General features: G+C 41.3%; 1 protein-coding gene across 6 annotated transcripts in view; it reads left to right on the plus strand.

Moving 5' to 3' along the window:
* The window catches only part of frmpd3 (FERM and PDZ domain containing 3), a 186,320-nt gene extending 180,123 nt beyond the window's left edge, over positions 1-6,197 (plus strand). For all 6 annotated transcript variants that reach the window (XM_054738967.2, XM_054738961.2, XM_054738960.2 and 3 more), the window contains one exon: positions 417-6,197. In XM_054738967.2, coding sequence (XP_054594942.2) covers positions 417-3,229 — 2,813 coding nt within the window. In that variant the 3' untranslated portion in view covers positions 3,230-6,197. The remainder of the gene's footprint in view (positions 1-416) is intronic.
* The last annotated feature ends 4,748 nt before the right edge of the window (positions 6,198-10,945 follow it).

Here is a 10,945-nt window from a genome sequence, read left to right on the forward strand (position 1 = left end):
GTAACAGTGGTGTATAGCAAATACAAAGAACACTTGCATTAGTCGTTCTTTTCTAATTACTAAAGCAAGACACGTTTAAAAATGGCAATGACTTTTGTTGTTAATGTGCCAAACAAGATTACCAGTTGAGTTTACTTGAAAATGATGCATCATATCTCGTACTTTTACAAGAAGAAAAGCCATCATCGTTTTGTGTTTCTTAATGAAATGTCAAAAACAAGCAAAACAGAGTGAGAACGGGTGAAGAATCCCAAATTCATAAATTTAACCCACAACTTACTTTGTAAAAACATTTAAACAGAGTACAAATGATCTAATATTTCTGACCACAATCAGTAAATTCTGTAATATTTATCATTTCTTAAGTGTATTAATTGTGCTGTTTTTTATTTATTTATTTATTTTGTCTTTCTCAGGACTGATTGTCTTAGCTGCGATAACACCTGAGTCATCGTTGGATTCAGGTCATGAGACCAACTCCTCTGAACTGACTGATGTTTCTGAGATGGTGTCAGCAATGAAGCAAAACCAAAACCAGACTTATCTGCTTGCTCATCATATAAACAAGGAGCGTATTCTTTGTCGTCGAGACTTCCCCCTGGCTATTCCTGGCTGCACTGCAAAGACTATAGGAACTGGGGCCTTTTCTGTGGGTCAGATCCGTGCTGGCTGCCCACCCAAGCAAGTAATCCTCAGCAAGACTGTTCCCTTTAAAGTCAGCCATCCCAGCCCAGATTCAGCAATACTGAGTGTTGTGACAGAGCAAGGGGACAATCAGGGCACTGCTCAGACTGAATCAAAAGCAGAATTAAAAGCAATCTCTGAGTCTGCCAAAGCAAACAACCTTGATCCCTCTATTAAGCCACCTGAGGAGCTTAAAGTGTCTGACGCTTCACTGTCAGTTCAAGTCAGTACTGACCAGAATTTATCAAACTGCTCTGGGGAAATGCAAAGTCTAAATCTCCCAGATGGTGTTAAGGTGAAGACAGCAGCACCTCTTCATGCAGACACAATAAGCAAAGCCTTACCTAAAATTTTGCCTGTGGACACTATTGTCTCTGCCAAGATCTCGCCCACTAATATGTGCCAAAATGCCAAGACTGCCTCTAGTGAGACCATGAAGCCTTCAAGCTTTACAGAGATTCTGCCAGTTGATGATCTTTTCTGCACTTGTCCAGTGCAAAAGGAGCCTGAAACCCAACTAAAGCTAAAGGATCCACAGCTTCAGAAGATAGTGGTGTTTCAGTCGTCTTCTCCTACTGATGATGAGCGTCTTCGAGCCAAAGGTCTCCAGCTGGCAAACGGCAAAGAAAATGCTGCAAGACCAGTGACTGATCAGACTTTGGCCAAACCAAGTCCACAAATACAAGCTAAGTTCTCCCCTCATTTGCCTGCTAAGTCTGAAAGAAAGGAGACATCCGAAAACAAGTCTGAGAGCACCCAGGGAAAGTCCCTCCATGAGTCACAGAAATGCCCAGTAATATCATTACCTATTTTAGATAATCTGACTACACCAAGCCCCTCAGTAGAAAAGGTTTCCACGCTGCCTGACATAGATTCAAAGAAGCAGGGTAATGGTAAGGGGAAGTCCCAGCGCAGTGCTCCTTTCTTGAGCTTCAGAAACCTTCTTTCAGCAACATTTCCAGCCCGAATGAGAAGGGAAACTGATGAGCGAAGGGCTCAGTTGCAAAAAGTTCGCCAGTATGAGCTAGAGTTCTTAGAGGAGCTGCTAAAACCCAAGTCATCCCAGGGAGAATTTTTGCCCCAAGGATCGTCACCAGTGCCCTCAGGCACCCCTTGTGCCTGCCAGCTTCGTACCAGTCCTGTCCTTAAGGCCCCAGGGATCTCCAGGGAGCAGCGACGCAGTTGTGACTGTAAGAGAATGTGTAGGGGCATGAGACTACCTGACACACCTGTTGGCAGCACACCAGAGACAAAAACTAGAGGCAGAGAGAGAACTATCTCCAAGACCCCACCATTAGCCTCTAAAGTCCCTCATGCCGAAGGAGCCACAAGAAGACCTCAGACCTTAGAGATCAAGACCACACGAATACGATCTACTAGCCTTGAGTCAAGAGAGCCAAGAGGAGAGCAGAGGTCCTGCTTGCCCGCCTGTACTTCTGAGACCGACTGCATGGGAGGTCCTCAATACAAGAAGCTGCAGAGACGATACAGTATTGGCGAGTTGGATAACAGCACTAGTACACCTGTGTACGCTGAAGTGAAGCCGAAAACCAAAAGTCTGGAGAAGGAGATGGAGAAAGTGAGGGCAACAGGACTACGACTCCCTACCCCAGTAGAACCAGTTCACACACGGTCTCATCAGGCAGAGGGGAAAGGAAAGAAAGGAGTGCTTTTCATTCAGGGAGAGGAACTCCTGCGTGAGAGCAAAGAAGGGCCTGGGGAAGTGTTGCTTACCTTGCCTAGTGAAGACAGTGATGACAAAGACAAATGTTGCTCATTCTGTTTCTGTTACAGGAAGTGTGAGGCTGCAGATGAAAGCAGTGAAAAAGATGAAGTCTCATACTCCATACCACTTCAGGTCCTTCCAGGCATGGAGATGGACTCACGTTCCTTTCCTGTTGTAAGCAAAACACTACAAGTTCTTAATGCAGAAGACTGCAGTGGAGAGGAAGAAGAGGAGGAAGAGGAAGAACCACACACACAAGACATTGACCTGAGATCCTGCGGTACACTAGAGGGGAGCCTTGCACGGGTACACGCTCTACAGGGGAAATCTTTCAGCTTGCCTGATGGTTTCCTGAATGCTCAGCTGGATGCTAATGAGTTGCTATCAATCCTGCGTCAGTGTGCCAACAGTCCACAGGCCGAAGGGGAATCTCGCCTTCAGCCCTCGCGGATTGCAGAGTACAAACAGGATCTGGCAGTGCGCTTCAAGGAGTTCAGAGCATCCTGTCGGAGAGTGGCGAGTGTTGAAAAAAGCCCCACACGTATGCTTGCTGTCGTCTCAGACAGCTTTCGAGTGCTGTGTGAACTAACTCAGACCTTCATCAAATTGGTCCGGGGGGTTCGTTCAGAAACCCAGCGGCTTCAGCTCTTGAGGAAGGTAGAGGAAGTCGCTATCAACTACACTTTGCTTCTGCGTGCAGCAGAGGAGTCCATGGGGCACTCCAGCAGCTTGCCAACAAAGACTGTGTGCCCTCAAGTTTCCTCTAACGTCAACAACATGAGCTCACTCACGCGGCCCATCAAAACTCTGCCTGTCTAATAGGAATCAATCAAGCTGAAATATGGGTGGCTACACTATTGAAAATCCTTATTTATTTATTGTTTACACTTTTTAATAAATCTGCAATGAATCATCCTCCGTAAAAAAAAAATTGCAATGCAACTGTTCCATCCCATGTTTACAGGCCCTGAGGTAGCCTTGTTTTGAAAAATAAAGATACACCAAACTAATGCACAATGGAATAAGAACCCTATAAAAGACTGGGTGATACAGGGCTAATCACCTCACATCCACACTGACAATATCAATGAATTATAGTAAATAATTTTATATGTAGTATATATTTGAGTTGTGTCTACTTAGCAAATAATATACCAAGTTTGGAATCTACTGGAAATGTATTTAGGTATGAGAGTTATAAAGAAGTATAATATATTAGAAATAAATGTATGCGTTGGACAAAACATGTTCAGAGATCTTGTCAAGTAGCGACTTTTGTAAGCGGGACAGCTTGGCGGTTTAGACAATGGCGTGGTTATTTGTGGAATCTGCTAGTTGTTGTGATGCTGTTGGCTGTGTTGGCAGTGTGTGCCCTTACAGATACATCAGTCAAAAAGTGTTAGTGACATATAAGTAAAAAGCAATGGAAGACATGAATACCATTTCCAATTTACTAACTGACAGAAATTTTCTCTCACAAGGCAGGTATGAAACGTCTGTTTACGGCAAACAATGTAGCAGAGACCCAAGTCACAGTTTTATCCACTCAGCTGTAGTGAAGACATACCCATAATATAATCAGTATTACAAACTGTGTATTTTACATCATCACAAATACATCGCATTGGTTGCTAATTATTATTTTAAATAAACATTCAAGTGAGTAAGCCTGTGACTATAGGATTTTGCATAACCTCTGAAATGACTTCTGGAGTTGAAAATATATACTTTAATGTCTTTCCTTGTGTTTTTGATTCATCTTGCTGCTGAAAACCTTACTTGAGACAACATCATCTCCTCAAAGCTCATTTTGACCCATTTTTATTCAGGTTTCCAGATCCTACATACAAGTCTGCTTTCTATGTGCTGTTATACACATTGTGCAATCTTGCAAATATTTAAACACACAAAGTAGTTTTCTATGTATTTTAATAAAACTGACACTCAATTTCTTGTCTGAAACCTTCTTTGTGTCTCACCCTTTAGCCACTCCTTAAAATTAACCATGGAAGCCCTGGAGTTGTGCTCTCCTATAATGTGTAATCGATGTTAAAAGAAAGTGCTGTGAAACTAAACTAATAGTGACAACTGTGCTGTAAAAACATCACATATATAACGGTATTTTTTATATGCAAGCAGTTTTTATTAGTCCTTTTGGAAATGTTGTAATACTTAAGGGATTGATCAGAATTTTTAAAGTAATATTCTGCAGAAAGGTTATGAAAACTTAATATCTTATCTAACGTATAGTTTTGAACGACGCATGTTTGGAGAAACAGGGAATAACTGTGAATTGATTGATGATCTAACTGCTTGTCACAGTGGGACCAGTTCCAACTTAGAGCACCATCTTCCCATTACATTTCTAATGTCAACTATTTCATAGCGGTTCGTACAAATGCTATTTTATAAACATTTACACAGCTGCAATTTTCACATTATTTACATTGAATGTTATAGTTATTTGAAATAGAATTAACAGCAGGGCTACAGCTACCGGTAGCACTTCTGGTTTAGTGTGTTGTAACACCTGGAATATAATATTTTCCTTAGAATAAACATGTATTGCAAAATTGATTGGGTAAAGGTTTATAATAGGATTGAAATAAGCTATTGTGATTTTATTTTTTGTGAGATTAAAGTTGTTTTAAAAAACTACTTGGTACTGCTTGTACCCAAACTCGGAGTGACTAGCTGTTAGCTTGTTAACTTGATCAGAATGTATCTATATTTCTCCAAACTTATGTTACTCAAAAAGTTTCTACAACTAGGAAAATACTAATCATGAATAATCTTTTCTGAGATATCTGTTTGAAGCTGCCTGAACAATATCTAGGTTGGCGTAATTGTTTTTAAAGTAACAAACACTGTAGGAATTCCCTTTTTTTAATGTATAAACTCTGTGGTAATGTGAGATCGTGCAAAATTTACAAACATTTTATGCAAATTGGATTAAAATATCTCAACCACAATGATTATTCATCAAATTAGCCTAAAAATAACTTCAATACATCAGTTTCAGTTGCACTTTTGCTTCACTTTTCAGAATTGTTTGTTTGAGAGCACTCTCTTTTAACAGTATTTGGTTTTCCACTCTTAGTGTTGCATTTTCATACCAGTTTTGTGTGGTTTTGTTCCTCACTGTAACGCATGTTTTCCTTTGCAACTTTCAGGGACTTAAACACTGACATTGGCTGTGACATTATTGTGTAGATTTATTTCTTTAAAAAGGGTACACATGGGCTAAACAGAAAGTGCAGTGTGGCTGTATTTTAATGGTATACAGTGAGCAAGAGTGTAATTTTACATTAAAGATGTAAATATGATTAAGAGTATATGAGAAACTTTTAAACATCCCTTGTAATAATAAGATTTATCCAAACCATTAACATTTTTGTAAATAGGACACATCTGTGAGGTAATCATTTATAGTGTCAATGTAACATAGAGACTAATAGCAAAACATATATTTTGAAGAATTATAATATGAGTATACAGCATGGGACATGTTTATTTTTTATAAGCAAAATATCAAATTATTTCAGCCACAAACAACTCAGCATTTTAATGAACATTTTTCTGTGGTTGTCATTGTTTCTGTTGCTCTGAGTAACTGTGTTTCATTCACGCAATGACCCTTCCATGAACCAGTCCATTTTGTTCTGTCCATTTACTCATTCCTGTCTTATTTCACTGTCAATGATCTTGTCATCACTGTGGTCTTATGTCTGTGTACAAAGTTAACTCATGTTTTACGAGCAATAAAGTATATTATGTACAGTCTCAATGGATTTGGAAGTGGCGTTGCATGCACTAAACTTGGCTGTGATGAAGGCACTTGTGTTGGTATGACGAAGCAAAATACACCACTTTGAAAAGTAATTACCAAGAAAAGTCTCTTCCCTTTTAAGCAGAGGGTTCCTACTGGTATAACTGCTTAATTCAACACCTATGGCATATTTTAGTGTTGATTTAACTATTATATGACACAAAACAAACTGGCAGGAAACAATTTTTGTCAGTTTTATTGCGTAGCATTCAAAAAGTTTATAGCAGCTGAGCGACAATAATAATAATAAAAAATTAAAAACCTTCCAGAGGAGCATTTTCCATTATTAAATTAAATACTCTGGTCCACCATCCAGCACCTCAGGAGGGGAAATCAGTGCACTCCCAACACTGTTTATATTGGGAGCTGGTGTGCTAATGACCTTGACTGGGGACGTTGTGGATCTGTGGGCAGAGTATTTTGAAGACCTCCTCAATCCCGCCGGCACATCTTCCATTAAGGAAGCAGAGTCCAGGGACTTTGGGTTGTATGGAACTAGGATTGGGACAATATTACATGTAACTTGTACCAAGTTTTGTAACTGTAATTTTTTGTAGCATGTAATTGATGTTTTGAAACACGTAACTTTCGCTTTGTAATACATACCTTTCATTTTGTAGCACATTAGTTTTGTAGCAATAATTTTCATTTTGTAACATGTAACTTCAGTACGTAACATGACACTTTTATTTTGTAACTTGCAGAAAAAATCTATGTACAAGTTTAAAATTACAACTTTAAAAACGCAAATCTCATTCTATAGTTACAAAGCTAAAGCAATTATAAAACATTTTGTCCCAAATCTACCTTGCTTCCTACAGGAAATGTCTTTGACAGGAATCCAAGACTCGTGATTGGCTGGTCAGACAAAGCCTGTCATTGGTTCTTTGGGAAGGCAACAGCTCTAACCACTGTGTCACTGCGCAGCCGTGTCTAGGAAAATCATCAAAGCATTTGATTGGCTGGTCAGACAAAGCCTGTCATTGGTTCTTTGGGAAGGAAGCTAGAATTGGGACAAAATATTTTGTACTTGTAGACTTAAGTGTAACTATAGACTGAGATGTGTGTTTTGAGAGTTGTGATTTGAAACTTGAACATTGATTGCTTTCTGCAAGTTACAAAATTAAAGTTTCATGTTACATACCAAATGTTACGTGTTACAAAACGAAAGTTACAGTTACAAAACATGTTAACAGTTACAAAGCTTAGTACAAGAAACATGTAATATTGTCCCAATCCTAGTTCCATAGCGTTGGGCCCCCCAATCTCTGGGACTAAGGTCACTGAGGTGGTCAAAAAGTTCCTCGGTGGCAAGGTCCTAGAGGTGGATGAGATCCAGAGTTCCTTAAGGCTCTGGATGTAATCGGGCTGTGTTGGTTGATGCGGCTCTGCAATATCGCATAACATCAGGGGCAGTTCCACTGGATTGGCAAGGGGGTTGTGGTCCCCCTTTTTTAAAATGGGGATGGCAGGGTGTGTTCCAACTACAGGGGGATTACACTTCTGAGCCTCCCTAGTAAAGTTTAATCAGGGGTTCTGGAGAGGAGGGTCCGCCAGAATGTCGAACATTGGATTCAGGAGGAGTAATGTGGTTTTCGTCCTACCCGTGGAACCCTGGACGTAGATCTATTCCCATAGAGGGTTCCTGGAGGGTGTGTGGGAGTTCGCCCAACCAATCTACAATGTGTTTTGTGGATTTGGAGAAGGCACCTGACTGCATCTCTTAGAAGACCCTGAGGGGGTGCTTCAGAAGTGAGGCCCTCTGATACAGGCTGTTAGGTCCCTATATGATCAGTGTCAGAGCTTGGTCCACATTGCCGGCATTAAGTCAGGCTTGTTCCTGGTGAGGGTTGGACTCCACCAAGGCTCCCTGTTACCGATTATTTTCATAACTTTTATGGATAGGGAATATACAGAAGAGTTTTATGGATGTGACTTCTAGGTGCAGCCAACGTGTTGAGGGGATCCATTTTGGTGGCCAGGGGATCAGATCTCTGCTTTTTGCAGATGATGTGGTCCTGTTGGCTTCATCAGAACATGATCTCCGACTTTGAAGTGCTTGTAAAATGAAGGTGTGTTCAATCGAATCAAATGCCTCGTAAAAGTCTGGGAAAATCCATCCATTGTCTGAACCCGCTTTGTCCATGCAGGGCTGCGGGGGGGGGGGGGGGCGCTGGTGTCTATCCCCAGCGGTCTATGGGCAATCAGGCGGGTTACACCCTGGACAGAGAGCCAGTCCATTGCAGGGCAACACAGACACACACAGGACTAACAATCACACACACACACACACGCGCACACACACACACACACACACCTAAGGACAATTTAGGCAGACCAATTAACCTAAAAGTCATGTTTTTGGACTGTGGGAGGACGCCGGAGTACCCGGAGAGAACCCATGCATGCACATGGAGAACATGCAAACTCCATGCAGAAAATCCCAGGCTGGGAAGCGAACCCAGGACCTTCTTGCTGCAAGACAACAGCTCTAACCACTGTGCCACTGCGCAGCCGTGTCTAGGAAAATCATCAAAGCATTGGACTTTATCAAATTTGAATAATCGATTAGATCCAATACTAGTCAAATATTAGAGCTAATGTGACATTTGGAAAGAAATCTATTCTGGTTTTCACTTATTGTCTCACCTAAATCCTTTTTTAGTCTTTTCGCATACACCAAAGATAAAATTTTGTAATCAACATTTAAAAGCAAGATAGGTCTCCAATTTTCTACTTTTAAAGGATCTGTCTTGGAGCAGAGTTATAAGACCTTGTTTCATGGTTGTTGTCATTTCTTGCCTAATTATATATTCTTTGAACATCAGAAAAAGGTGATTACCAATTAATTCCCAAAAACAAAGATAGAATTCTACTGCGAGTCCGTCACTACCAGATGACTTTCCTAACTTCATTGAAAGCACAGCATCCAGATTGTGGCTAAACAACTCACAGCTGCTCTTGATGAACATAACATCTACGATTGCTTACAGTCAGGTTTTCGTAGAGCTCATTCTACTGAAACAGCTCTTCTTAGGGTCTCTAATGACCTTTTGAACCACAGTGATGCAGGGGACTGTTCTGTTCTGGTCCTGCTGGACCTGACTGCAGCCTTTCACACTGTTGACCATCACCTGCTACTGGAGAGGCTGAGAGACTGGGTAGGCCCATAAGGATCTGCTCTGGAGTGGTTCTCCTCTTATCTTTCTGAGTGTTCCTTTTCTGTGGCCGTCTCCAAGTTTAGGTCCTCCACCCCCTCCCTTACCCATGGTGTCCCACAAAGTTCTGTGCTGGGGCCTCTGCTCTTCCTCCTCTATCTGTTTCCTCTTCAGCACATCCTGAGCTCCTTCAAAGGAATCTCCTACCATCTTTATGCAGATGACATCCAAATGTACATCTCCTTTAAGCCCCATGAGATGTCTAAGCTGCAGCTGTTACACACCTGCTTAGACTCTATCAAAACCTGGATGGCTGGGAGCTTTCTACAGCTGAATGAAGATAAGACTGAGATCCTCATCTGTTCCCCAGACAAGCTGGTTCCCAAAGTCAGAGACTCTCTTGGTCAGCTTGCTTCCCACACCAAACCCTCTGTCAGGAATATTGGCGTGACCTTTGACCCAGCTTTCACCCTGGATTCTCATGTCAGTTCTCTTGTTCGCTCTTCCTTCTTCCATCTCAGGAACATTGCTGAGTCCCATTCTGTCCCGCTCTGAACTTGAGACAGTTATCCACACCTTCATCTCCTCACGCTTAGACTACTGTAACTCTCTTCACGTGTCTGAGCAAAACCTCCCTGAACCATCTGCAGGTGGTTCAGAATGACTGTGCTCGGCTTTTGACCAAGTCCTCCAAACACACCCACATCACCCCGCTTCTCCTCCAGCTTCACTGGTTGCCAGTCAACTTCAGGGTTCATTTCAAGATCCTGGTTCTGGTCTATAGGGCCTTACATGAACAAGCACCATCTTACATCGGTGATCTTCTTAGTCCCTACACCCCCAGCAGGTCCCTGAGGTCCAGTGATCAAAGCCTACTGGTTGTGCAGCACCAGGCTAAAGACCAAAGGTGACAGAGCATTTGCTGCTGTGGCCCCCAGACTCTGGAACTCTCTCCCCCTGAGCCTGAGATCAGTGGACTCCTTTAAAAAGCAGCTGAAGACTCACTTGTTCAAGCTGGCTTTTGTATGACCTTCTTCACTGCTCTCTCTTTATTCTGCTCTCCCCACCTATTCCACCTTCCTCAGGATCCACTGATTACCCTCTTTCCAATTCACTCTCTCGCTTTCTTAACATTTCGTTTTTTAATCACAGTTGTCTATTTTTTTGCTCATTTAAAAATATTTTTAACCATTTTCTAAATTATTTTTTATATTTTTACATTTTTTGTTTTTGTGAAGCGCCTCGTGATTTTTATCTTGAGAGGCGCTGTAGAAATGATATTTTCTTCTTCTTCTTCTGCAATTTCTGAAAATAAAAGCTCAGCATCACAAGAGTCTTTAAAGGCCTCCGATATCAGAGGTGTAAACATCCTAATATAATTTAAGAATCTGTCACATTTGGTCTGATTAAATTTTGTAGAATACAAATTACTGTAAAATGAGGTAGCATTGGCGATCATAACAGGGTCTGAGTTTATTATACCATTAATATTAAGAGCCACAATGTTGCTTCTTTTCCTGTTTTTTTTTCTAGAGCAAAAAAGTAAGT

This window comes from Nothobranchius furzeri, chromosome 1 (genome assembly GCF_043380555.1).
Source record: "Nothobranchius furzeri strain GRZ-AD chromosome 1, NfurGRZ-RIMD1, whole genome shotgun sequence".
Classification (NCBI taxonomy): Eukaryota; Metazoa; Chordata; class Actinopteri; order Cyprinodontiformes; family Nothobranchiidae; genus Nothobranchius; species Nothobranchius furzeri.